Source organism: Medicago truncatula, chromosome 8 (assembly GCF_003473485.1).
Source record: "Medicago truncatula cultivar Jemalong A17 chromosome 8, MtrunA17r5.0-ANR, whole genome shotgun sequence".
Classification (NCBI taxonomy): Eukaryota; Viridiplantae; Streptophyta; class Magnoliopsida; order Fabales; family Fabaceae; genus Medicago; species Medicago truncatula.
In genome coordinates, this window is record NC_053049.1 from 16,355,979 (window position 1) to 16,383,802 (window position 27,824).

At 32.3% G+C, this 27,824-nt stretch overlaps 3 protein-coding genes across 7 annotated transcripts; 1 reads left to right on the forward strand and 2 right to left on the reverse strand.

Annotated features, from left to right (window-relative positions):
• Nucleotides 1–8,333: 8,333 nt before the first annotated feature.
• LOC112417181 (uncharacterized) lies at nucleotides 8,334–15,277 on the reverse strand. The gene is made up of 4 exons (XM_024772385.2): nucleotides 15,139–15,277; nucleotides 8,969–9,446; nucleotides 8,815–8,880; nucleotides 8,334–8,711 (listed from the first exon to the last, which is right to left on the reverse strand). Exons 2-4 carry the CDS (start codon nucleotides 9,089–9,091, stop codon nucleotides 8,511–8,513), a joined length of 390 nt encoding a protein of 129 aa, XP_024628153.1. The 5' UTR covers nucleotides 9,092–9,446; nucleotides 15,139–15,277; the 3' UTR covers nucleotides 8,334–8,510.
• A 549-nt stretch (nucleotides 15,278–15,826) lies between these two features.
• Nucleotides 15,827–22,233, forward strand: LOC25501124 (histone-lysine N-methyltransferase, H3 lysine-9 specific SUVH1). 5 transcript variants are annotated; one of them, XM_024772683.2, is made up of 3 exons: nucleotides 15,827–16,053; nucleotides 16,133–18,287; nucleotides 21,844–22,233. In XM_024772683.2, the coding sequence occupies exon 2, from the start codon at nucleotides 16,158–16,160 to the stop codon at nucleotides 18,222–18,224; it is 2,067 nt and encodes a 688-aa protein (XP_024628451.1). In that variant the 5' UTR covers nucleotides 15,827–16,053; nucleotides 16,133–16,157; the 3' UTR covers nucleotides 18,225–18,287; nucleotides 21,844–22,233. The 5 variants fall into 5 exon arrangements, with proteins under 5 accessions (XP_024628451.1, XP_024628452.1, XP_024628454.1 ...); XM_024772684.2 differs by having other exon boundaries at nucleotides 16,146–18,287; XM_024772686.2 differs by having other exon boundaries at nucleotides 15,827–16,030; nucleotides 21,847–22,233.
• Nucleotides 22,234–22,445: 212 nt separating this feature from the next.
• Nucleotides 22,446–27,770, reverse strand: LOC25501125 (protein ZINC INDUCED FACILITATOR-LIKE 1). The gene is made up of 17 exons (XM_013589729.3): nucleotides 27,620–27,770; nucleotides 26,863–26,903; nucleotides 26,477–26,537; nucleotides 26,288–26,390; nucleotides 26,058–26,160; nucleotides 25,810–25,863; nucleotides 25,524–25,586; nucleotides 25,332–25,381; nucleotides 24,950–25,025; nucleotides 24,684–24,872; nucleotides 24,509–24,596; nucleotides 24,026–24,111; nucleotides 23,824–23,931; nucleotides 23,662–23,706; nucleotides 23,432–23,520; nucleotides 23,275–23,318; nucleotides 22,446–22,899 (listed from the first exon to the last, which is right to left on the reverse strand). Exons 1-17 carry the CDS (start codon nucleotides 27,768–27,770, stop codon nucleotides 22,787–22,789), a joined length of 1,464 nt encoding a protein of 487 aa, XP_013445183.1. The 3' UTR covers nucleotides 22,446–22,786.
• Nucleotides 27,771–27,824: the final 54 nt, after the last annotated feature.

The following is a 27,824-nucleotide window of genomic DNA, read 5'->3' on the forward strand; positions in this document are numbered from 1 at the left end:
ATTTTTTCACACGCACATACATATTCAAATAGATATCATAATTATACGTGCAGCTCCTAGGATCACAGCTTTTATTGCATCAACAGCTTCTTCCTCTATAAGATCTGCTGCGGATGATATAACTGCTCCTATGGATCAATAGAATAGAACACAGGTAAGGACGAATGCGAGAGAATGAGACTCGTGCGCTCCTGCACTATACGGCTTTTTGGCATCGCCATACCTGATTGTGTAACATTTTGGCTAACTTTATGTTGTATATGGAAATGGACTCTTTCCATTTACCAGACTCCATAATTCAAATATATATATTTGTCAATGAGACATAGTCTTGGCTGCCAATTCTCTTGATCTATTTCACATTAACGACGAGGCCACAAACAATAATGTTATTGTCTCAGAGTAAAAGATTTTCTAAAATAAGATCAAACACAATCCTAGAATGTTCTCATGCGCACAAACAGTCAACACCGTCCAACAAAACACATCATCTTTGTCAGACATTTCATCAAACAGCAGAGAGAGTGAATGCATTGGTTTAAATAAGTAACAGTCAATCACATCAAATTAGTTTAACACATTACTTATAAGCTAGATCATGCTGCAATGCTAACACACTCAACAAAGCAATGTGAATCTAGTTATGAACACACACCAGATGCATAATAACATAAACATACTCAACAATGTGAAGTAGGCATGGATTCCACTTAGCATAGATTAAGGAGACAACGTCAAATTCTACCACTTCTAAAATTATATATAAATCAAAATTCTAAGATGAATTTTATTGATATCAAAAGGAAGAAAATCGACCTAACAAATGAAGAATGACAAACCTAACAATCCAAGAATCTAGAGTGTTTATGATTCATAAACATAAACTGGTTCGAAACCAATTTAATAAAAGAGAGGGTGATAGGTGGTGGTTAAGTGGCCGCCGGTGGTGGTCCACGGTTGAGCTCCGGCGACGCGAACGGCGGACCTCCGGTGATTTCAAGGCGGTTCGATTTAAATTTCTGGTTTAGTTTATGAACCATTTAATTCCATTTAATATGGTTCAACTAATTTGTGGTTCAGTTTGGTTTAGTTTAGTGATATGGTTCAGTTAATCATATTTTTGCACATGGCTCCGCTGAGATAAAATAGCGTTGACCACGTTGAGAAAATGGTCAACGAAATTGAGTTTTTCTTTAGGGAACAAAATTGAGTTTTGTTTGGTCCCTGAAGTTGTAAAATATTACAAATATGTCATTAATGAAAAAACACTTATTTTCATATTAAAAAATGAAAATTGCTCTTCTCCCATAAAAAAAACATTCATTCCCAATTGAATGGACGAAATTACACATGCGTGACTTAAGTCACACTCAGTATTTTCAGCGTGAGTTAACTCACGCAGGTTGTAAACTCGTTGTAATAGATGTATGAATGAATGAAGGAAATTAGGGAAAAATGTGTCTCTGTTGTTCTGGTAGTGGACACAGCCACAACGTGACTTAACTCGCGTTGGATTATCCTACATGAGTTAAGTCACGTTAGGTTTAACACATGTGTGACTTAAGTCATGCGGGGGGGGGGGGGGGGGGGGGGGGTATTTTTGCCAGTTTGTATGGAAATGGGCAATATTTTATGGGAGAAGGGCAATTTTCTTAAAATAAAAATAAAAATAAAAACAGGCTTTTAACTTTCCCCAATAAAGTTAGGTCCAATAACTTTTTTAATAGTGTTATTTACAGTAAAATATTTGTTATCACTCACTTGAAAATGACTTAAATATCTCCAACGATAGTTAACTACCAATGCAGTTGAGGGTATTGAATGTCACTTTTAAGTGTGTGATAGTACTCTTTGACGTCTAAAGAGCAAACATCAAACTTTTCCACTTCAAGTTTGGCCCAAAAAGGAATAATAACCCTACAATCCAATAATATCTCAAGATTTGCTTCGAACATCTTCTCTGCTTCAAACCTTAATTATTCTTCCAATCGCAACAAAACTTGGGATCTTCTCTGCTTCAATTTCTCTGAAGAGTGGGTTATAGATGTAAGTGTTATGGTGTTAAAAGTAAATTTGGACGTTGTTGTGGTGATGAGGATAATAATGAAGTTTAGATGACCATCGACCATTTAGTATAGTTAGATTATGCTAATAGTTATTTATCATTGCTATGTTTGATTTTTATAATTTCTACAATCTACTGAAATCTAATAGGTTTTCCATATATGCATATGACTTGTAATTTTGTTCTTTATGTGTTGAGTACTTCTTTCAAGATGTAAATCATTCTAATTGTTCTTGTTTTAAATCAGGTTGTGACAAAGTCTTCATATAATGTTCATTTTGTTTAGGTTATCTTATATTATGATGTTTAGCATGCATAAGGCAATCTTCAACAAAAACCACAAAATCAAACATTTAAATTTATAAATTAACACCACCACCATCATTCAAAATCGGATCATCAAAACCCATCAACTCCAAAAAGAACTTTCTATCACCAAAATCAAACGGTGATGTATTCCCATGGTTAAAATCCATGCCAGTAGCACCCGAATACCAACCCACTCCAGCTGAATTCGAAGATCCAATCGAATACATTTTCAAGATCAAAAACCAAGCTTCCAAATTTGAAATCTGCAAAATCATCCCTCCTTTTCCCCCGTTAAACGACCCGTTTGGTAGAGTGGGGACCACTACACTTTCTCTGAGTTTGAAATCAAAGCCAAATGGTTTGAAAAAAGTTACATGAACAAGAAAAAGAAAAACAGTAACAATGCTCTTGAAATAGAGACATTGTTCTGGAAAGTTATGTTGCATAGCTTGAATTATATTCATATGGGTGCCTCCACAAAAGTTAATAAAATTATAAATTACACGCATCTAATTGAAATATCATTCTTACAATTGTTATAAATTAAATTAAAAAACACAACACCAAAACATATGGTATCTCTTTCCTTTTTTCTTTTTTCACGTGAAGCTCATCCTACATTGTATTTTCAAGAATCAGAAAATAAAACTGCTACTGCTAGAGAAATCATAATCAAACATCTATGTGATATAGTAAATAACTCTAAAGTTGACGATATGATGTTGTTTTATTTTTGTGGTTATGCTAACCGCCGTATTGAAAATACAAACTGTAATGATACTGACTACGAAGAATTCATGGTTCTTCTTAATGGAACTAAGATAACAGATCTTTTTTAGCTTTCAATTTGCAAACCCCTAGTTTATGTTTTAGTTTTATTTCTTGGTAACATGCTGATTAAGCTTAATCATACTATAGTGCTAAGGTAACAGGGACCGAATAATTTTTATTTTAATGGTTTTAATTTTATTTTTTACCCTTCAATTTAGCCTTAAAAAATCCATCGTTTAAGTCTTGTGCTTGGATTGATGTTCAATGCAATTGATTATTGTTAAAAAAAAATATATATTTTAAGAGAGCAAGATGCAAGAAAGTTGGACTTTACTTGATCGTAAATTAATTAGCATACAACAAGATACAAATTATTGAGTCGTTGCTTCGTATAGAACTAATTCACGTATTACAAATTATAGGTTGTTGGAATTTTAGTTTGTGTTTGGGGGTGTAGTGTTTGTTAATATGTTGGGTTTGGTGTTTTGTTGTTGTACTAAATTTTTATTTTACTTGTGGTGTGTGTTGTGCAGACTCGGATCTGCGGTATATCAGTAAAGGAGTTTCTCATGACCGCTGATTTATCATTGTTGTTGATTGTTGTAATTTTGGAGGGCTTTTGGACGGAGCAAAAGAGATTATTGAATTTAGTACTAAAGACCAAGATTTAACTGAGAAACGAGGAAAAATGAAGGTTGTAGATTTAGACTTACAAAATAGGGCAACACCTCACTCGAGCATTCTTTTAAGAGCATGTCAAATTCACCAAGATGTTTTCTAGGGCATAGATTGGGAACGATTGAAAAACAATGCATTTTTTACAAAATCTTCGCTTAGCGTGATCAAAGAAACCAAAAGGGACGTCACATATCGGGATTTAGTTGAAAGTATTGGAGCTATCATTTACAAAAAAACTCGAAAGCCTATCACCAATACCCGGACTTTATTGTAGTGATACCCAGGCAAATTTGAAGTTTTTGGGTTGTCCTTCTAATGGTTAGAATTAGGAGTGACAAAAGTTGTTATTGTTGGATTTTAATTATTAAAGATGACAAACATAACATTGTGATGTTTGGTATTATTATTTAGTAACTAATTTGTGTGTATGTTTATGTTTCATTAGGACAAATATATGTTTTATTATTTAGTAACTAATTTTTGCGTATGTTTATGTTTATAATAAATGATGCAATATTGATTGATAGGTAAGTACTCCAATATTAAGTCATATATCTGATTATTGCATAGCGGTAAGGAGTTGGACATGATTTTTAAGCATATCATATCAATGGTTGAGTCACTATATTGTATGTTTTCAATTTAGTTCATCCCATTATAGGACAACATTATAGCAATATTGCATTACAACCACATATTTATATTGAAAGTCCATTATAAATATTGCATTCTAGGACAACATTACGCTTATTGATTATTTGATGAATTATTGTTTAAATATTGTATAGAGGTTTGTGGGTGTTATACTAGACCTATTAAAAATACGTCTTATACTAGGTTGTTTAGGTAACATGGTTTATCGTATACTCCCCCCAAATATATGGTAAATCTTAAAAGGCTCCACAAAAGTTAATAAAATTATATATTACACACATCTACTTGAAATATCATTCTTACCCTTGTTATGAAATAAATAAAAAAACACAACCCCAAGACTTTCCCGTTTTATAACACAGTAAATAAACAAGTAACCACTTTGTTTTATGTCAATCAATCTACATGTGCATATCTTATTAAAGAGAGGGACTAGACGACTTGATATTTCACACTTTTGTAGCATAGTACACGATTGGATAGATCCAAAGAAATAAGTTATAATTTAATACTTCAACTTTGTCTCTTTCAAAATTCCTATCCAACTTTAACTTTGTCTCTCTTACTCGGAAAATACTTGGGTGCCATAGTTTTTTGGTGACATTGGTGATATAGGTTCATTTTATATGAGAGAGAATGATTAAACTAAATTATTTAGATGAGAGAGAGAGAATAAGTTATTAAGAGAGAGATAAACACAAAGTTATCTATGGCACCAATGGCACCAAAAAACTATGGAACCCAAGTGCTAGCCCTCTTACTCTATAAAATAGGGGTGGTTGAGTAAAATTGACATGTCTATTGATTATTTTATTTTATTTTTTAATTTGTGTTGTCAAAACCTGAAACGACCCTACGGATTGAGTATTATTATTATACATAAGCGCAAAGTTAACCCTACTCTCGCCTCCCTTCCACTCTTACAGACACACAAGCACAAACAGCAGCTCCTTAGGAACAAATTACCATGTCAAAGGCAAATGAGAAAGAGGAGATACACTATGGAGCTAAGCAAAATGACTTGAAAAATGAAATCATATAAAAAGGTTTTGTAGACGTCAAAGGGAAAGGTAAGGAACCTCTTGTAGACGTCAAAGAGAAAGGTAAGGAATCTCTTGTTGATGAAGAAATGAAAACGAATTTTCATGCATTTGTGGAAACAGCTTATGAGAAGAGGAAACTTGAAAAGGATTTAGAAGATATAGAAAATGATAGTTGTGATTTTCCTTCTGAACAAGACAAGAACTTGAATGTTGAGGATGCTGAAGTGAAGATAGTGTATGGTGATAAGCAAAAGAAGCTGAAAAAAGAGTTCGAGAAAGCCTTAAAAAAGGAGGGATTTGAAGCTGGCAAAGGATAAGAGGGGAAGAGAGAAGTAGACATAATAATTATGTGTTTGGGTCTTCACTTCTCTGTTTTGCAGGTATTCATTCCCTTGTGTAAATGATTTAAGAAAGTGGTGACCCAAGTTTTTTGTGGAGAACTTGTTTTTTCTTTTTTAGTTTTCAAGTTAAAATCTTCTCCATTAAATACATTATTAATGTTATAACTGATGTTGGATATAAAGGTATTGTTTCACAAAATTAATGGTTAGTTAGACAAAAAACGAACATTGATCTACTTTGGTAAATAATAATTGAGTATTCATAAATTTATTAAATTAATGATAAATCATATACAGTTAGTTGAGTATTCATAAATAATTTAACGTATTATATCTTTTGTTTTTTAAAAGTAATTATATTTTTCCGTTTTATAACACATTAATTAAACAAGGAACAACATTGTTTTATGTCAATCAACTTACTCATGCATGCTTTATTAAAGAGAAGGACGAGAATACTTGACATTTCACGCTTTTACAACATAGAACACGATGAGATAGATCAAAAGAAATTGAAGTTATATTTTAATAAAACTGAAAAGAAAAAAAAAAGTTATGATAGAGAGCATTTCCATATGTGTAAAGGTAAAGATTGTGTATAAAAAATTTACTAGATATTGAACTATCTTATTTAATTTTAATACAATCTGACAATTTAAAAAAATTCATATTAATATGTATGCAATGCGTGTTATTTTTCTTTGTTTTTACGATAATCAATAGGTTTCAAAATAAAATGCCATATTATAATAAAACTAAGAATTTGATATAAATAAAATTTTGAATAAAACCATACACAATGGTGTTTGCAAAAGTTAACTTTTTATTTTAATAAATACATGTCTATGTTTTTAAAAAAAATTGTCTATAAACACTTGAGTATAACAAATTAACATTGCACTTTAATTAAGCTCATACATAGATCAAATCATATACATGGAATCTAACAATGGTAGTGATACTAAATAAAATAACATGCGCACATGGTGGTTATGTAAAAGTTAACTTTCAATCTATAAAAAAAATTCATTCACATCTATTATACAATAACAATTTAATTAATCTAGAAGTCCTAGCTCAACTGGCAAAAATGCTGATATTGTTAGGCTGGATGCCATGACCGGGGTTCGAACCCCGGTACCTCCACTTGTGTGTGAGTTTATAATGGCTTTGCCATTTCGTCTATCTACCAAAAAAAAAAAAACAAGAGGCAAATAAATCCCATGCTTAAATGATTGCACTATGAATCAAACATGACTGTGTTTGATATGATTTACCTCATGTGTTCCTGAGCATATATTGGACACACTGCTATACATGTCCCGTGCTAGAGTAGTCGTTTTATAGCACATGCCTAATTAGTTGGATCCATTGAGCAATTATAACTCATAAAAGAAACTGTTGTTAGTTGGAAGCATGGAGGAAGTAATTAATTCAATAGGTGTGAGACTACCTTGGGCACACAACCTATGGCAACCAAATATTCTAGTTGTATAGGGGATAATCTAGATTAGTGGTCATTGAGCAAATAACCTACTTGCCATTAGTTAGTTTGCTGCATTGAGCAACCATAAAATAAATGAAGTTGTGATAATTGAAAGAATTGAGCAGCTACAAAATGTTTAGTAGGTGTAGGAACACCTTGAGAAAATAAAAACTCGATGAAAATCATTGAGTCAGGGTAGATTACATTTCATTAAGCACATAAACTAATTCATAAGACTACAAAGAGGAACATAAATCTGACCACACACTAATGGCAACACGCATAACTCACAGACTATGCTCTCCTTGAGTTCTGCACGCATAACTCACAGACTATGCTCTCCTTGAGTTCTGCAGAGATTAAATGAAGTAGTTGATAAACAAAGTTGTAATTTAGTTGAAAAGAAATAATCCACGCAACTGTTTTCGAATACAGCTTTGCTATTGCAGATAAGATCTTTAAATCATCTATTAGGAAGATGTATACATGCTCACAGTAGGCATCTGTTAGGAAGATGTATTAACATATTCAAAACTGTTTGCAATGATTTGCTTATGCTTAAAAAATAGGGCATATACTAATTATGTCCTGATATTTTTTTTTATAATATAAGTATCACTGACATATTATTATTCTTAGTTAACCTATATACATTTTATAGATTGTTAGTATATAAGATCATGTAAGCCTCCCTAAAAAAAAAAATTATCATGAAAGCTTGTGATTAGAATTATTAAGCGAGCATAGATATATTGAGTTAATGTCAGCAGGTATTCAATAAACATGCTTGCCATTTAGGTTTCTATTTGTAAGTGATCTATCAAATTTTATTCCAAATAAAAATTACCTTTGAATAACTGTTATAGCTTAACATGTCAACGAACATCGAAAGATATAAAACAGAACACTCCAATTAGGTCTTACAGTTTTAAATAAATGAAAATTGCAAAGATGAATGTAAAAGACGTAATAGAGTGCCAAATCCATAAGGTAATCCAAAAGAGACATTAATTAAAACTGCAAAAATTACATACCATATAAAGCATGTTGAATTTGAAAACAACAAAACATAAGATAGTTTAACTTGGGCCTAATTGAAATTAAACAGGAAACGACAAAACACAATCATAACTAACACTAACAATTTGAATCTTGCACGATAGTCAATTAGCTTCTTCAACCTTAACAGACACAATCATTGGTTCCTTAGTGGTAGATGTGTCGCCTTCAGCAGTAACAATATCATCCAATGATTCAACATATTCAGAACCTCTCTTTCCCAATCCCTTGTTAGTCGGTGTCAGCACCGATTTAGCCACCATACTATCATCCTTGTTGTTTGACTCAGCGCCTTCACTCACATCCTAATATTGAATAATCATTTCATATCATGAATTAATTCCGTATTAGCTAAGAAGGATACATATTAAGATTAAAAGAAGAATGCATAATAACATATAACTATACCAAAGGATGGCTATCTAGCAGCTTAGATACAACTTCAATATAGTCAGCTTCTTCATCATTTCCAGGCTGATGCACATAAATTTGAGTTTATATAAACAGAGTATGGATGTTATTATTATAATCTATATATCAGTTAGTTTAGTTAAGATTTTATATTAATTCCATGCTGAGAAATGATTCGTATTATGATTTCATCATTAGCAGTCACTTTCTTGATAGTATAATTGTGCCAATTGCGATAAAAACTTGAATCATTAACTTCAACATTATACAACATATTCTCCTGTCAACAAATATATTCAACTCTTCAGGATAGCTACCAATAATGTTCCCCTTGCAAACATAATAAAAAATTGCGTGCTAAATATGTAATGTCGATATATAATCTATATATCAGTTAGTTTATACGTAATGTCGATATAAATTGGCAGGACAGAATTAGATAAACAAAATAATGTACATCTAAAAAAACTGCACCTCAGCAATGGCATCCACCAAGGTGCAGACCGTCTCAAACTCTATTATACAATGCGATCAAATAGAATGAAAGAAGTTGACCCAGTATTATCAATAAGTATTACAAAAACAGAAACTCTGCGTAGACCCTCGTTTTGTCAGCTTTGGATCTCTTCCTACACAGCAAAAAAAAACATATTAATTATGTACAAAGATTTGAAACAATACATGAAAACAGAAAATATTAGAGAAGACAAAAACAAACCTTTGCTTGCCATGGTTTCGTATCCTATTCTTTTCTAATGAGTTCTGATATGAACTTAAACTTTTTTGAGATAATGGCCAAATAAAACAAAGGGGAACATGAATTTATAAGAGTGGCTTAGAGGCAAGTTTAAACACAAAATTACAATGAAATAAATGATGTCTGGAAGGTCTCAATGGTATCTCATAAATTTACATGTTGAGGTCAGCTTAGGACAAAATCACTTTGAGCACACAAGCTGGTTTAAAAAGTCTGTGGATTAATGAGTTAGTTGTATGCTTGCGGCTGTGTTAATTAGCAGACACATGGATCAATGCAGGAAGGTTAGTTGGATTGTATTTAATTAACATAGGGTTTGGAAATAGTTGAGGTAAACAATGGAAATAAGACGACTGAGGTAATTATAGAGTCCAGGAAGCGATGCAATAAAGGGTTAATAGGTCCCAGTTAATTAATTCAGTTAGTTGGGTGATTAAGAATGCATAAAATGGATTTGAGCTGCAATTAGGGTTAGGATTTTGGACTAATCAGACCACCTTTGATTAATATTAAGTAAGATAAATATTCTTTCCTTGGTGGATGATAAAATAAATCAAATTGCTGCATGCAATGTCAAGAAATCAAATTGATATTAGGATCTCTATAACATTACAAGTTTAATTTATTAAAAGTTTAAAGTTGCAGTTTATTATTATTTGTTATGTTGATAGTCAAAATGTTTGTTTACATCAAATTGAGGTTTTGATATATACAAGTTATTGAACGATTGCAAACTTAAGTACCAATCAAAATAATCTAATTTTGCAACAAAAAAAAAAATCTATTTTAGTTCCTGTTAACTAAGAAGTTGCTATTCTAGATTTTCCTTTGCAATTTGTTTTCTGCAATTTGATATAATTCCTACCTCTACAATTTGATCTGTTTTACTATTTATTTATTACGTTGATTGAATTTGTATTTTATTACTAGTAATGTTCTATTAGATCTAGTTAGTATATATCCATAATTTAATAAAAGCCTCCACAAAAGTTAATAAAATTATAAATTACACGCATTTAATTGAAATGTCATTCTTACAATTGTTATAAATTAAATTAAAAAACACAACACCAAAACATATGGTATCTCTTTCCTTTTTTCTTTTTTCACGTGAAGCTTATCCCAATCATCTTAAACCAACTACATATAAGTTTTTTCCCTATCTTTGTTAGAGAGAGTACGATACATTATGGGATATGTGAGGTTGATTATATTAAAGTCTGGCCAAAAAGTCTTTTTGTCTCTATTCCATGACCTAAATCTTGGAATCTGATAGTTATACCCTCTTCAATTCACAGGTAATTCTGCAATTTTTTAGGTTTATGTGAAAGATATAATTTTCAAGTCTTATTTGTAATACTATTAATTAAGCTCATATCTTGATTTGTTTTGTTTTGGGAGAATTTCTAAGATATTTTGAAACTCATCATCGCATCAATTAGTTGTCTTTGTGGGTTTTAGTTGTTATTGTTTGGATGTTATGTTTTTTACTTTTGAATTTCTGCTCTGAGTTTTTGGCGTAGGTTTGACTTTGTTTATAAGGGTACTTGGTTTATATGCAGGTGTTTTTGTAAGTGTTTTTCCTACTCCTTCTCTTCTTGAGTGGAGTAGGCTTTGTTAATAAAGTTTTGATTGTTAAAAAAAAATCAATTAGTTGCCTATTAATTGTCTTTTTTTGTTACATTGATTATGTATCAATGGAACTGTAATTTCCGATTCATGTCGAGTATAGTTGATATTGTTGTTTACTTTATAATAGTTATCAACACTTTGTATAGTGTTTTGGGGTTTGGGTTGTACAGTAATTTCTGTTATAGACTAATATGGTTTTTGCTTCTGAATGTTGGGTTGTTTTCCTGTTAATTTGAAGCATTGGAACATTTTTTAAGTGTATAATAATGCTGAAATATATTAATTTCAAGCATGAGATCATTTTTTAAGTGTGTTACAAAAGTTTGAGTTCGGAACAATCTAAGTTTTAAAACTGGTTTAAATCTTTTTGTAGTTAATATATGTTTTCTGCAATTTGAGTTTGAAACAATTGATATGATTTCTATCTCTGCAATTTAATCTATTTTACTATGTTTATTTATTATTTTGCTTAAATTAATATCTTATTATTGTCACATTTTCTTTTCAGTCCTATCATCAATTGCATAGAAATCACCCTTACTTATAGCAGGTTGATACCCTACTTTTAAATCAGTATACCTTCAAGGTCCCATTAACTATGTACTGAGAGTTCAAGAAGCATTGATATGATAACCTATTTTGGGTTTGCTACCAAGGATATTACTTTCATGGCGTATGCATCTCCTACCACAAATTTTCATTCTCCTACATTGATTACAGTGCCTCCTACATTGTATTTTCAAGAATAAGAAAATAAAACTGCTACTGCTAGAGAAATCATAATCAAACATCTATGTGATATAGTAAATAACTCTAAAGTTGACGATATGATGTTGTTTTATTTTTGTGGTCATGGTAACCGCCGTAATGAAAATACAAACTGTAATGATACTGACTACGAAGAATTCATGGTTCTTCTTAATGGAACTAAGATAACAGTTCTTTTTTAGCTTTCAATTAGCAAACTCCTAGTTTAAGTTTTAGTTTTATTTTTTGGTAACATGCTGATTAAGCTTAATCATACTATAGTGCTAAGGTAACAGGGACCGAATAATTTTTATTTTAATGGTTTTAATTTTATTTTTTAGCCTTCAACTTAGCCTTAAAAAATCAATCGTTTAAGTCTTGTGCTTGGATTGATGTTCAATGCAATTGATTATTGTTAAAAAATATATATATTTTAAGAGAGCAAGATGCAAGAAAGTTGGACTTTACTTGATCGTAAATTAATTAGCATACAACAAGATACAAATTATTGAGTCGTTGCTTCGTATAGAACTAATTCACGTATTACAAATTATAGGTTGTTGGAATTTTAGTATGTGTTTGGGGGTGTAGTGTTTGTTAATATGTTGGGTTTGGTGTTTTGTTGTTGTACTAAATTTTTATTTTACTTGTGGTGTGCAGACTCGGATTTACGGTATATCAGTAAAGGAGTTTCTCATGATCGCTGATTTATCATTGTTGTAATTTTGGAGGCTTTTGGACGGAGCAAAAGAGATTATTGAATTTAGTACTAAAGACCAAGATTTAACTGAGAAGCGAAGAAAAATGAAGGTTGCAGATTTAGACTTACAAAATAGGGCAACACCTCACTCGAGCATTCTTTTAAGAGCATGTCAAATTCACCAAGATGTTTTCTAGGGCCTAGATTGGGAACGATTGAAAAACAATGCATTTTTTACCAAATTTTCGCTTAGCGTGATCAAAGAAACCAAAAGGGACGTCACATATCGGGACTTAGTTGAAAGTATTGGAGCTATCATTTACAAAAAAACTCGAAAGCTTATCACCAATACCCTGACTTTATTGTAGTGATACCCAGGCAAATTTGAAGTTTTTGGGTTGTCCTTCTAATGTTTAGAATTAGGAGTGACAAAAGTTGTTATTGTTGGATTTTAATTATTAAAGATGACAAACATAACATTGTGATGTTTGGTATTATTATTTAGTAACTAATTTGTGTGTATGTTTATGTTTCATTAGGACAAATATATGTTTTATTATTTAGTAGCTAATTTGTGCGTGTGTTTATGTTTATAATAAATGATGCAATATTGATTGATAGGTAAGTACTTCAATATTAAGTCATATATCTGATTATTGCATAGCGCTAAGGAGTTGGACATGATTTTTAAGCATATCGTATCAATGGTTGAGTCATTATATTGTATGTTTTCAATGTAGTTCATCCCATTATAGGACAACATTATAGCAATATTGCATTACAACCACATATTTATATTGAAAGTCTATTAAAAATATTGCATTCTAGGACAACATTATGCTTATTGATTATTTGATGAATTATTGTTTAAATATTGTATAGAGGTTTGTGGGTGTTACACTAGACCCATTAAAAATACCTCTTATACTAGGTTGTTTAGGTAACATGGTTTATCATATACTCCCCCCAAATATATGGTAAATCTTAAAAGGCTTCACAAAAGTTAATAAAATTATATATTACACACATTTACTTGAAATATCATTCTTACCCTTGTTATGAAATAAATAAAAAAACACAACACCAACACTTTCCCGTTTTATAATACATTAAATAAACAAGTAACCACTTTGTTTTATGTCAATCAATCTACATGTGCATATCTTATTAAAGAGAGGGACTAGAAGACTTGATATTTCACACTTTTGTAGCATAGTACACGATTGGATAGATCTAAAGAAATAAGTTATAATTTAATACTTCAACTTTCTCTCTTTCAAAATTTCCTATCCAACTTTAACTTTGTCTCTCTTACTCGGAAAATACTTGGGTGCCATATTTTTTTGGTGACATTGGTGATATAGGTTCATTTTATATGAGAGAGAATGATTAAACTAAATTATTTAGATGAGAGAGAGAATAAGTTATTAAGAGAGATAAACACAAAGTTATCTATGGCACCAATGGCACCAATGGCACCAAAAAACTATGGCACCCAAGTGCTAGCCCTATTACTCCATAAAATAGGGGTGGTTGAGTAAAATTGACATGTGAAGAAATGATTATAGAGTAATTAGAATGGTTAATATGATTGTTAAACTGATAATGCTCGTCACAAACAGGTCCGAGCAGTGTGTTGACAAAATTTGAATTATATAATCCGAAATATGTCAACATATGAATTACAATTGTTATATGAAACTGGTCTAATGAGAGATTTAACATATTTGATGTTAGATAATCGATCTTGTATTATTTTTTTTCTTCAGTTTATACTTTTTTGAACCGTTTATATTCTTTTTTTTATCTATATAACTGTTCCATCTATTTTTTTTAGTGTCGCATATTTACAGAGAAGAGAATAGTTGTGCTGTCAATCTAGCTGACTTAGGTCTATCCATTCCCTATACAGTTTGGTTTGATGATTTTCATAGTGGCTTTAGACATGATTATATAAAGAATATGCTTGGTGTAAATACTTAAATGATTTTGGCCTAGTCCCCCCTTTTCTTTTGTTTGCTACTCTTTTGGTTTAATATAGGTGATGCAATTTGCATCATCACTTATTAAAACAAAAAACGTTTAGAAAAGGAATTACAGAAACTAGGACAATTTGTATGTGTTTTATGAATTTTTGGGCTGTTCGTATTATAAAATCCGAAATATTAAATATGTAGTTAGGATTATATAATCCAAATGAATGCAAAATGGGAAATTCAATATTTTTTTTTTTTGTAAAACTTAAAATATTTTTTATTTTTTTAGGAAAAAAGAGCAATATGTCCCTTAACTTAATTTTATGTAACATTTTCGTCATTTATTTTATTTTCTTTGACTTAATCCTTTATGTTATAAAACTATCAATAAGCAGACGGAAGCAATGAAAGCTAACCATACAACCAATTCTCATTCGCGAAGCAAAGCTAAGGAGACTAAGTGGCGCAAACCAGAAGCTAATCAATACAAAATCAATACATATGCAAACCTATCAGAAGCCAACACTTGGAGATTAAGCGCTATCGTTCGTGATGCATCTGGAGAAGTATTTGCAGCGGCAACTTGGCGCATGGATGGTTTTGCAGATCCAACAGCAGCTGAAGCGTTTGGAGTATACATGGCTTTAGAATTTGCAGCTGAATGTGGATTCTTAGATGTAGTTTTTGAAACAGATTGTGAGAAAATTGTAAGGTTTCTGCGTGAAATTGAAACCACTCCCAATCTATATGTAGGCAATGTGATAAGGGGTATCCGGTTTAGATCCACTAGATTAAGACATGTGTCCTTTAACTTTGTGGGTAGGAAGGGTAATGAGGCAGCCCATAAGCTGGCCCAACACGCTCTAATTGAACCCAATAGGATTTGGATTGAAGAATGTCCAACCTGCATTGTATATGAAATCATTAGGGATATGATAAATCAATAAAATATCTCTGTCTACTTTCAAAAAAAATAAAAAATATCATATCCTTTTTATGATATTTATTTAATGAAATATGAGTTTCTTGGTTTGTATGATCAAAATTTGGGTTTGTTCCACCAATTTTTTTTAGGTTTGTTTATGAGTTTTTTGATATCTATTTGATTAAATTAAAAAATATTGTTATCTTAAATTAAATTAAAAGATAGATTGTATAATTTTACAAATTTTTGTCTACCTTTATCGTCAAATAACTTAAGCTTAAAAATTCATTTTTTAAAATTAGAAAATTTTGTAAATATTTTTATTTTAACTACATATGTTTTTTTCGCAAAGTAAAAAACAAACAATCTTATTACAAAGAATTTCTTCTTCTTCTTCTTCTCGGAATTCTAGAAGACTCCTAACATTCGCTTCTCTGTTTCTCTTCTTCTTCAACATCCACATGCTACAACTTTAGGTATCCACATGCTACAACTTTAGGTATATATATATTTTTTTTAAATTACAACTTTATTATAATTTTGTATTAAAAATGTGAAATTTCTTTCATTGATTTTAGGTTTTGTTGATAGGGTTTATTTATAATGGAAGATTCATTTGACAAATCTAAGATTGTTGAAGTCAAACCCTTACGTAGTTTAGCACCTGTTTTACCAAAACATGTTCAATCCGTGTTTTCTCGTGAATACCCATCTGGGTTTCCTCCATTTTACTCATTTGTCAAACCCCATCAAATTCCTCTTCCAAAAGAAGCTGAGGAAATCCCTCTTGATGACAAAGTAGCCGAGAAGACACCGGTGAAAGCAGCAGCAGCAGCAGCTCATGACACTCCTGTTGCTGCCAAAGTTACTCCAATAAGGGCCTACAAGAGTTCACATGATGAAGAAATGAATCAACAAGGCGATGGAGATAACAATGATTATTCGGAAGGGTTTATAGGTGATAAACAAAAGCGTAGTACGGATAATATTGAGAACTGCAAGGAGTTTCTTAGAAGGAAGAAGAACAAAACTCGCGAGGCGTCTGTTGGTGGTACGAGTTCTTATGTTGGTGTTAACCCGACACTAAAAGATGATGGTGATAGGGAATCGGTTAATCATGTGCTTATGACGTTTGATTCGATTCGAAGGAGGCTATGCCAACTTGAAGAGTCGAAGGAACTGAACAATGCACTTGCTATCAAGCGTGCGGATCTAAGAGCGAGTAATGCTTTGACTTGTAAAGGGTTTAAAACAAACACGAGGAGAAGAGCGGGTGTGGTGCCTGGGATTGAGATTGGGGATGTTTTCTTTTTTCGAATGGAAATGTGTCTTGTGGGTTTGCATGCTCAATCAATGGGTGGAATTGATTATATGAGTATCAAGGATGGGTCTAAGGAAGATACTGTGGCGTTAAGCGTTGTTTCGTCAGGTGTATATGGTGATGATACAGAGGATAATAATGTTTTAATTTATAGTGGTCAGGGTGAGAATTTCAACAAGAAAGATAAACATGTGACTGATCAGAAGCTTCAAAGAGGTAATCTTGCTTTGGATAGAAGTGCACAGCGGCACGATGAAGTTAGAGTCATTCGAGGTGTGAGAGATCCTATGAATAGAAGTGCAAAAATCTATATGTATGATGGTTTATATAAAATCCAAGATTCTTGGATTGAAAGAGGGAAATCTGGCGGTGGTATATTTAAGTATAAGTTGGTAAGGTTACCTGGTCAAAAAATTGCTTATGCTGCTTGGAAATTGGCTCAAAAGTGGAAGGCAGGTTCCTGTGCAAGGAATGGTTTTATTCTTGCAGACCTCTCCAATGGGGTTGAAAGTATTCCAGTATCACTTGTCAATGATGTCGATGATGAGAAAGGTCCTGCTTTTTTCACTTATTTCACATCTCTCAAAAACCCAAAACCTTTTGGTCTAGTGCAGCCTTCTTTAAGCTGCAATTGTAACACAGCATGTGTCCCAGGTGATTTGAACTGTTCATGCATTCAAAGAAATGAAGGTGATTTTCCGTATACTGCAAATAGTGTTCTAGTGAGTCGGAAGCCGCTTATTCATGAATGTGGCCCTATGTGTCGGTGTTTTCCTACTTGCAAAAATCGAGTATCACAGACTGGTTTAAAACAACACATGGAAGTGTTCAGAACAAAGGGTAGAGGTTGGGGGCTTCGAACACTGGATCCTATACGTGCTGGTACTTTTATTTGTGAGTATGCAGGAGAAGTTATTAACAGAGCCAAGGTATATCAGAACGTTGAAGGAGATAATGACGAATATGTTTTTGATACAAGCCGTATTTATGAACCATTCAAGTGGAATTATGAACCTAGCTTACTGGAAGATGTAAGTTCAAATGTATGTAGTGAGGATTATACAATACCATCTCCTCTAATTATAAGTGCCAGGAATGTGGGAAATATAGCTAGATTCATGAATCATAGTTGCTCCCCAAATGTTTTTTGGCAGCCAGTCTTATATGCGGAAAATAATCAATCCTTTATCCACATTGCATTTTTTGCCCTTAGACATATTCCTCCAATGGCAGAGTTAACATATGATTATGGAATTACCCATGCTGGTCATGCTGGTGGTAGTAGTGCACTTAGAAGGAGAAAGAAATGCTTGTGTGGATCAGCAAGGTGCCGTGGTTTCTTTGGTTGACAATTTGTTGCAGTTGCTCACAGACAAACATGGTGCTTGCAAGTCTATTCATGGCTAAACGAGGTTTGTGCATCTATTGCAAGTTTTCAAAATACTTAATTCAGATGTGATATATATAATGAATGCATACTGATTTTAACTTTTTAAGTTGCCTTGTTATGTTGTTATCTGAAGTTTCTAATAAATTTTCAATCTTATTGCTTTTCACAACAAAGGCATATGACGTAGATCCGATTTGTTAGTATCTTAAGCTGGCTTGTATTATAAGTGTGCATTTTAGTTTGAATGATTTTTTTTTACAGTAACAACTCACTAAAGAGTATATTTTTTTAACTTACTTTCTCAAGATAATTTTAAGATAAATCAGTCGAGCATAAATGATAAGTTGTATAAGCTACGGATAAGTTCTTTTACAGTTTAATTTAATTAGCTTCGATTAGGCATCTTAGGTCATAATGCCTCAAATTTGCGATAGATTCCTTTTTTTGAGTTCATTTCTATTATTCATTTTGTTGTTCATGGTCTATAGTATTGTTAAGAGTCTATATTATTCTTAATAAGAGTCTGACATTGGATGAGATATGGTTTCTCTCTCTCTCTCTCTCTCTCTATATATATATATATATATATATATATATATATATATATATATATATATATATAAAAGCAGGAGGAGAGGGTATTAAGAATCTCACATTCGACGTGATATGGCCTTAAAACGTGTCTATAAGTGGTTGGTATTCCTCACCTTACAAGTCGATTTTGTTAGGATTAGTTTTGAATTTAAGGTCTGTGTTTCGAAAGAAGAAATTTGTTGATCTTGCGCTATTATGCAACTCTGTTAATGCTTTAATTTGTTACCAATCATTATATATTTGATTCCAAGTTTGGGTACAGGGGTCATGTTAGATAGTTAATTCTAGGTTGTTAACCGAATAAAATGCATTGTGGCACAAGTATGTCGTGGAAGCAAGATTTGCATTCAGTCATTTAGAAGGTAGCTAAAGGTACACTGAGAGAACCGAGAGGCTCTGTACCTAAGGTTAAATAATATCTGAGGTGGAAACTGTTCAAGAGGTAGAGTTATAAATGGGCACGTCAAGGTTCGATGTTTGTCTAAAAAAGGTAGAGTTAAAAATGGGCACGTCAAGGTTCGATGTTTGTCTAAAAAAGGTAGAGTTAAAAATGGGCACGTCAAGGTTCGATGTTTGTCTAAAAATGATGAAAACTGTTAAAAACAAAGTCAGTATAAAAAGGGGATGCTAAGAAGGGAATCAGGGAGGTGGGACCTAAATCATTTGAGGTGTTATAATATATACCAATCTTTAGGCACCAACCATGTTGGTTGAAAGAAGTGTTTTGAAGCTTTGCCATTGGTATAGAAAGAAAAATAAGAATCTCAGATCATGCAACATTAAGGAACTCAAATATTTTATACAGTAGTGAGGATGATCAAAATCATACCTTTTGCTTGTAAAATTTGGAATTGAGGGCAAGAAGAAACACTAATAAGATGGTTTATGTACACTAATGTAAGGAAGTGTTTGAATAAACAATTTAATTAAAAGCTTATTATTCAATAAGTGTTTATCATATTGGAGTTTATATATAGGTTGTTTTTACTGTTGAAGAGAGAATAAGGATAAACTTCGTACAAACTTTGTATAAGCTGCTACTACAAACTATCTTAAGGAGTTTATATATAGGTTCTAAGTTTGTGGTTTTATAAGTTTTTTTTTTTTTAATTTTTAAACAAAACATGTTTGGGTAAAATGGAGTTAAATTAGTTTTTTACTTAATTTTAAAACAGTTTTCAGTTAAAGCCCAATACTACAGAAATAGGTTTTATGATTTTTGTTTCAATATTATAGTTAACACATCGTGTCCCTTCCTTTCTTTTTCCTGCCGTTCTTGAACAAGTTCCATCCCTTCTCGTTTGTCCCAGTTCCGTCTGCACAAAAGATGGTCATTGTTCAAGACTTCCAGTTCCTTCTGCCTGTGAGTCTGGTCTTGTTAGGATATAGAATAATTGATATTAGAGTAGTTAAAGTAGTTAGTTAAATCAGTTGGTTTGTTATTTGGATTGTAGTTATGAGTTGTTAAAGAAGTTAGTTAGTTTGTTCTTTGGATTAGTTTTAGAGTATGTGTATAAATAAGAGAACACAAATGTAGAGAGCATCTTTGAATATTTGTAATTGTGAAGGGGAATCCCTTGGAGGAGAGATTCTCTCCTATTCTATCATTTTTTTTCTTCATAAAATTGTTATTTCTTTGGAATCCAATGCTTGGCTTCCTAACAGGTCATCATTCCGTCTTTTCTGCCCACAAATTACCGTTTATATATTCAGGTGACTTTGTGGAAATAACTCCTTTGTAGTTCATATCTGCAAAAGAACCATGGGATTGAGTGGTTATTGAAGCAATGGATTGACCACCAGGATACCCCCTGTAAGGGCAAAGAAGCCATGTTATCTTTAGGAGTAGCTGTCGCTGTCAGGTCTAAAACATTCACTTGAAGGGAAATAATTTGTCTGGATCCCAGATAACTCAGCACTTGACCAATTATCGTTATGTGTACCTTGATATCCAGTATAGAGAAAGAAAGTTCTGAATGTTGAGAGGCTAGTGAAGAAGATGAATTTTCATATCCAATTCTTATACCTCTTTGTTTGCCTTCAGGGTGTGTTTTCAACAAGGCATTGTTCAAGATACCCATATTTGGGGGGTGAGAACTAGAGGTGGGTACTTTTGGTCTGTTATCTGGGAGTTTATTTGGGATGGTCAAAGCTGTTTTAGCAAGATGTGCTAGCTTTGTCTGAGTTCAAAATTAGAGATTGTAAGAAATATGAGTTACTTCCAGTCTTCACACTACACGAAAAGTTACATCATTAGCTGCTTTTGATCTTTATGGAGAAATAAGAGATTGTAAGTCATAGGATCAGGTTAAGGAATGAAATGTAGATATGTTTGGGATGTTCTTTGTGATAGAAAGGTAGCTATTAAGCTCCAAGGAAAATTGTACCATGTAACCATTAACTAATGTTCTGAGATGAGAGTGTCCTGGTAGATGAGTGGAAGCAAAAGTTCGGTGATGAATGTGATAGACAAACATTAGGAGTAACAATGGTTATTAAAAAGACGATACGTTTACTAGAGATGATTTGGTCATGTAAGGTAGATAAATATATTAAAAGGTAAGATACTACGAACCATTAAAATTGACTGAGTTCTGAAGGGACCGGAATCCTCTCCAATATGCATCTTTCCCCAACTGCAGAGGATCCAACTCGTGGAAGACCCAAGTGAGAATTTGGTATTACAAGTGAGAAAATGTTTTAAGTCCTTATCATTGTTCATGTGCTGTTGTGCATGTTTCGGACTGGTGTGGTTTTCCATGTGAATTGACGTTTTCTCATCTCTCTTCATGTATATTAAAATCTTATGCAACATGTTTTAAGATTATACATGCATCTCAGACATACGTTCTCATGTATGCAAATGTTTATGCTTTTCATTATCTACCAATAGAGTTGAGATTATTTCCATTTCTCAGAAATTTTGTACCTCATTAAGACTAATTTTCTTGTTTTTACTTATCCACACTCTTTTTGTTTAACAGCAGATGAGGAAATTCAATTTCAAGAGCCAGATCAAGCCTGGAGGCTCGAACTTAGTGTATATTTGCTTTCAAATATAATTATGAAGTGTAGATATTCTTGACTAAAATTAATCATGTTGGTCTCTGGGCTTTACTGTTTTATGGATCCGACTTGGATCATCATGCCCCATTCCTAATTTTAAGGGTAAAATTTTGGCGAGTTGAAATGTCATGAACGCTTGAAATCATCAACATGCTGATCTTTGTCCTTTGGAGTATTAACTTAGATTTTCTTGTAATTTAGTAGTCAATGTTTATGTTCATTAGAAGGCTAATGGTGTATTTTACATCTGGGAATGTAGAAACTAATTTGTTAAACCATGCTGTGTATCTTATTTCTATTTCTATTGATCTGGTGACTTGTTTACATAAAAATATATTTATACTTAAGCTATGTAACATGCTAAAAGTATTGAGCTAGAACTTTGCTGTTTATGTAGTATATAGTCCTACCCAGATTAGAGGATTAGTCCCTACAATTGTGCTCGGTGATATCAAATTTATATTAAAAAGAATGGTAATAATGCAAGTGGTGCAATATATTCCTAAGCATTATAACTTATATAGAATTGTAATCTATATATTCCCATTTAAGATTCATTTCTCTTAAACAAATGAAAGTTGAAACAAATTTATAAAGGTTATGACCAGGACAATGCAGTTATTTTTCAGTGATGTCACTTTCAACTTGAGAATCATGACTCCAATAAGAGAAGCACAATAGCTTCAAACATTCTCTTTCCTTTCAACTATCCCCTCTATAGCTTTTCATTTGCTTTTTATACATTTAATTGCTACTATCAATATAGAAACAAAGAACAGGGCTAGTAATGCATCTTGTTTCCATCACGGTCCTAAATAATGACCCTGTGATACTACATAACTCCTGCAAAGTTGTCTGATATCAGTGTAACTGATCTAAATGTGTTTTCTTCTTTTCACCAAGGAATGGTTTGAACATCATAAGTATTCCAAGTCCTTCAAACAAATTAAGGAAGAAAAAGACCATATGGGTGCCTGCAGTTAAATGCACAATAGTAAGCTACCAAGTAATACATCTAGCAAAACAACAGAGACCTCTTATTATACCCGTCTGGAAGAGCTTATTTACAGTTTATTTAGGTTTATATTACGACAAAAAGTGGTTGTTTGAGTGTTAAGGAGAGCTAATAACAACTGATAATAACAACTTACTACTATATAAATAGAGTTCAACCACATTCCCAAAATGGTTTATAAGTGCTTATAAGACAATCACTTAATTGCTTTTGATTTTTTTGATATATCTCAGGGGCTATCCTAGTGCAGTGGTGGTTGTCTAGCTTTGTAATCTTAAGGGATTATGTTCAAATAGAAATAAACAAACAAATTAGTTGAGCAATGAGATCCTACCTGGGAGGAAAGAAGCATCCATACGCTTTTGTGACCAAGTTAATCTGCATTGACAAAAATTGAGAATCATTTATAATAGCATATCTTAAGTGTAGTAAAAAAGCATGTAGATTAAAATTTCTACTAATGAAGAAAAAATTAGATGAAGACTACTCACATTGTACCACCTGCAGCAGGTCCAATCGCTTTGAATAGAGACATAGCTGTCATAGAAATGCCATTAGCAGCCCCTCTTTGGTGTTGTTCCTGTTTTCCAAATCAATATGCCACAAATCCATCAAAAACTAATACCAAACTTTGTGATAAAACAAAAGATAATGAATACAAAATAACATGTGACATTTTTTATTTTGAAGAAAATGATACAAAGATAATGAATACACTTACCACTGCTCGGTTCTGTATAAGGAATAAACCTGTTGTAATGGTCACCTAGTCCGTAAAAAAGGATACAATCAGTCAAATTTGGTAAGTGAATCCATTTAATTTATTTTAACTCTCAATATTAGTCATAAATGGTTAAATAAAGAAATGAAGAAATGCACTTACAGACACAATATTCTTGAGGATGGAAGCAAGACAAATGATTATGTACAATGTTATGCCTGACAACATTGCTATGAAGGGGTAACTTTGCAACACTGGTATAGAAAAAATCTGCACATGGAGTAATAAAAAGTAAAAACATATTTCAAAAGACACTCAATGAAATGCAGAATTTCAACAATTACCACAATCAGATGAAACTAACCCCTGTGATTCGAGAAATGTTAACAGGTCCACAAGCTTTTTCCATATATTGGTATATTGTAAGTTGGTAGATAACAAGTGCTAGACCTGAGAATTTCACAAGTTAGGAATACAAAGATCAACACTGAATATAAAAATATATCTATGCAAACCATAGAGTGATAAGCATAATTTTGATTTTTGATACAGAGGTTAAATAAAAACTTTGACTCCTTAACTTATTTTTAGGTTTCAGTTTGGTCCTTTGAAGTTTTTTTCTTTCCGTTTTGGCCCCTTAAGTTTCAAATGTTAGGCAATTCGGGACTTTTTGTCAGTTTTCTGTTTCAACCTGTCAAATGTGATCTACGTGTCCTTACGTATCTAGGGTTACCTTTCGTTTATTCATTTCCTCGTGTAAGTGTATAAAATTTAAATGCTATTTTAGTGGATAGCAAGTTAGGAAGTAAAAAATGAAAAATATTTACTATAGGGTCCAAATATGCACCTGTAATTGCAAGAACATTACCAACATCATCAGTTGTGAAGTTCAATCCCCCCAAATTTAGAGGACTAACAGACCACAAAGAGAAAACCTAAAGAAGGTAAACAAGCATGTGAGTCCAAAAAGCATATATATATATAAATGAGATTCAATTTAACCTCATTAATTATAAATTTACCTCTTGATAAGCAATATCATGAAGTGAGAAGACACAGTAAGCAATGATAGATGACATAAAGGGCCAATTCATCAAGAGGTTTTCATTCTTTTGAACTATCTTTTCTTTGTCAACCTTTTTGCTTCCATTTTCTATAGCTTCAGCATCATCTATGGACTCACTGCTACCATTGTGCTTGTGAAGTGTTTCCTGCATGAAGTTTAAACAATTATATTGAGTTATGAGATAGAAGCCATAAAACATACGATAAAACCAAAGATACATACCGGAATCCACAAGCAGGCGATAACTACTACAAATGAAACTCCTGATATTATGAAGCAGGGCAAGAAGTAAGGAAACCTGCAAAATCATTTGTTGTGAAAAATGGAAATCCACATTTGATCGTTGTTATGTACTGATAGAAAAACAAGATAGGAAGCATAGTTGAATCCTTAGTGTCTGTTTGGTATCAGAAAACATTTTCTGCTTTAAAAATAGTTGTTTTCACTATCTTTTGTATAGATGTTTGTAGAGACTAACCAAAATGAAAACAAGGTTATATTTTTGCAATTAAATGTGAAAACATAACATGAAATAGAAAATGTTTTCTAAACCAAACAAACCCTTGAGTTTTATAAAATTGAAAAGTAGGAAAAGTCCACTTACTTATCCCAAAAGGAACCCTTTGGAAAGATATTTGGATATTTCTCTGCTGGCTGCAAGAAGAAATTTCCCAAAGTATTAGAGCGATTAATGATGAATTTTCACATGAGTTTTTGCCACTATCAGCACACACCATTTATCCTTCAAACTTCTCAATTGAATACAAAGTTTCAGGCATCAGAATGAAAATAGCACCTGAGCCAAATAGCCTCCCAATGCTGGTCCAATGATTAAACCTGTTCCCCAAGCCGCACTTACCTAAAACCATAAAACCATATATCACAATTTCAATTATTATGATGGAATGCTGTATTGTTAAGAACTAAAAGGGGACATGGTCTTCAACTTCGGTTTGAATGGGTGCAACTGCAGCCGTGATGCAGCTGCAAATGCATAAAAAAATATTGACGTTTTTGCTATAACCGCAGCTGCAGACTGTTTTTTAAAACCTTAGTAGTATATAAGAGTTGGCGAAACTTACAGTGGAGAGTCCTAGAGCTTGGTGTTCTTCTCGAAAAAGCTCAGTAGCATAAGCCTGTTAAATATAGGAGTACTCTCAAATACATACATAAATTGAAACTTGAAAGAGATCGAGTCATTGAACCAGTTATGTATCCAGGTGTACACATTCAAAAGCCCTAGTGCAATAGATGAAAAATTAGAGTGCTAAGATGTTGATTAAAAACTTTACCTAAAAAAAACAAGATGTTAATTAAAAACTTGTAGTACCTTTACTGGTCCAATTGCACCATTTAAAGTTCCCAAAAGAAATCTTGTGATAACAGCCATCCAAAAACTCGTACTAAGGCCAAAAAGTGTGTTGAGAACGACACTGAAATCAAATGAAGACTATTTAAACGAATTCGTGTCTGTATTCTATTTACAAATTTGAAATATGTCATAGTTATTTTCTACGATATCTTAAGAAAAGCATCAAATTCATTGACAGATATACTTACACTGTGAAAACACCAAAAACTATAACAGGTTTTCGACCATAGCGATCAGAAACCATTCCCCATAATACAGATGTCAATGTTCTACCAAGCATGAATGATGATCCTACAACATTTTCAATTATCACCAATGAACAACTTATAACAATGATAAAAGACTTCGAAGAGTGGAAGTATTAAAAATAATCTTACCTACATAGCCAGCATAGTAGCTAATATCAGCCTCGGATTTTGCAATTTTAAAATCCCTTACCTGAAAAATAAACGTTGCATCATCGAGGATTATATTACGTGCATCATTATAAAATCTTAACCAAATATGTTATTCTTAATATTTCACAAAAATGATACAATGCTGCATCATCGAGTATTTTATATTATAATGTGCCACAGTACGACAGACCAACACTATAGTACCAATTACTCATATACATGCAAAAAGGATACTCAAAAACTGGTGTGAAAGTTGAAAAGAGTATGCAATTATTAAATTCATTTTAATTATAAATAAAAAGGAAAATGAAAATGAAAATGAAAATGAAATTGTAACACTAAAGAATCAAGATAGATAAACTCACCATGAAATAAAGGAATGGAAAAAGTGATGATGCAGGAAGTGCTGAAAATGACAGAAAAAGAGTCATATCAGAGAAGGACAAAGTAGTTTTAACTGATTGAAGAATAATACATGAGAATTCATAAGCTTAATAATTATTGTATATAAACAAATCCCTGCATTTCTTACTAAGGTACTTTTGTCTTTACTTTTATAGATTGATTAATTCATGTTAGACTAGTTTACTTGCAATGCAAGTTAGGTGGTTACAAAAACAGTTTCAGTTTTGTGGGATTAGCAATTAGCAATCTCTGCATAATTCTCATTTTTCAGTTTTGTGTTAATTCCTTTTCTCTCTTATTGATTACACAACATCTTCACCTATACGTTGCGAGTGAAAACAACAAAAGATTCAATCTGTGTTCTAACAAACTTTTGCCTAAATGCATGAAACTCATATAAAGAATCTAAATTCTTCAATCAGTCCGCATGAACTTTTTCAAGATCTTCTTCAAGAAGTAATCAAGAAAATGAAAGAACTGTGGTTAGGAAAGCTAGTTCAATCTCAACGGAGAGATTGATACTCTTAACTCCGAGATTGTACTCGCTACATGCTCTAGAGAATCTAAGATACAATCACTAGTACTTAAGAACTTAGAATAATAGCATTAGCAAGCTAAGAACTCAAAGATACTTCAAAAGTCCCAATGAACAAAAAGAAAAAAAAAAATCAAATTGTTCATAAGTATATGAAAACAAGAGATTGAAATATTGCTTACTTGAACATAACACAACCATCCATATGACCAAAAGATTTGTAATGGATACCCCCTTGTTAAGCTCTTTGGCTTGTTCAACCTTACAACCAGGACAATCCTTATAGTATTGCTTCTTCTCCAACAATGGCTCTCTCATATTTTCATCCCCCATGTTTATGTGACAGATTAATCAGAAAGAGATATATCAAAGGGAGAGTTATTATCA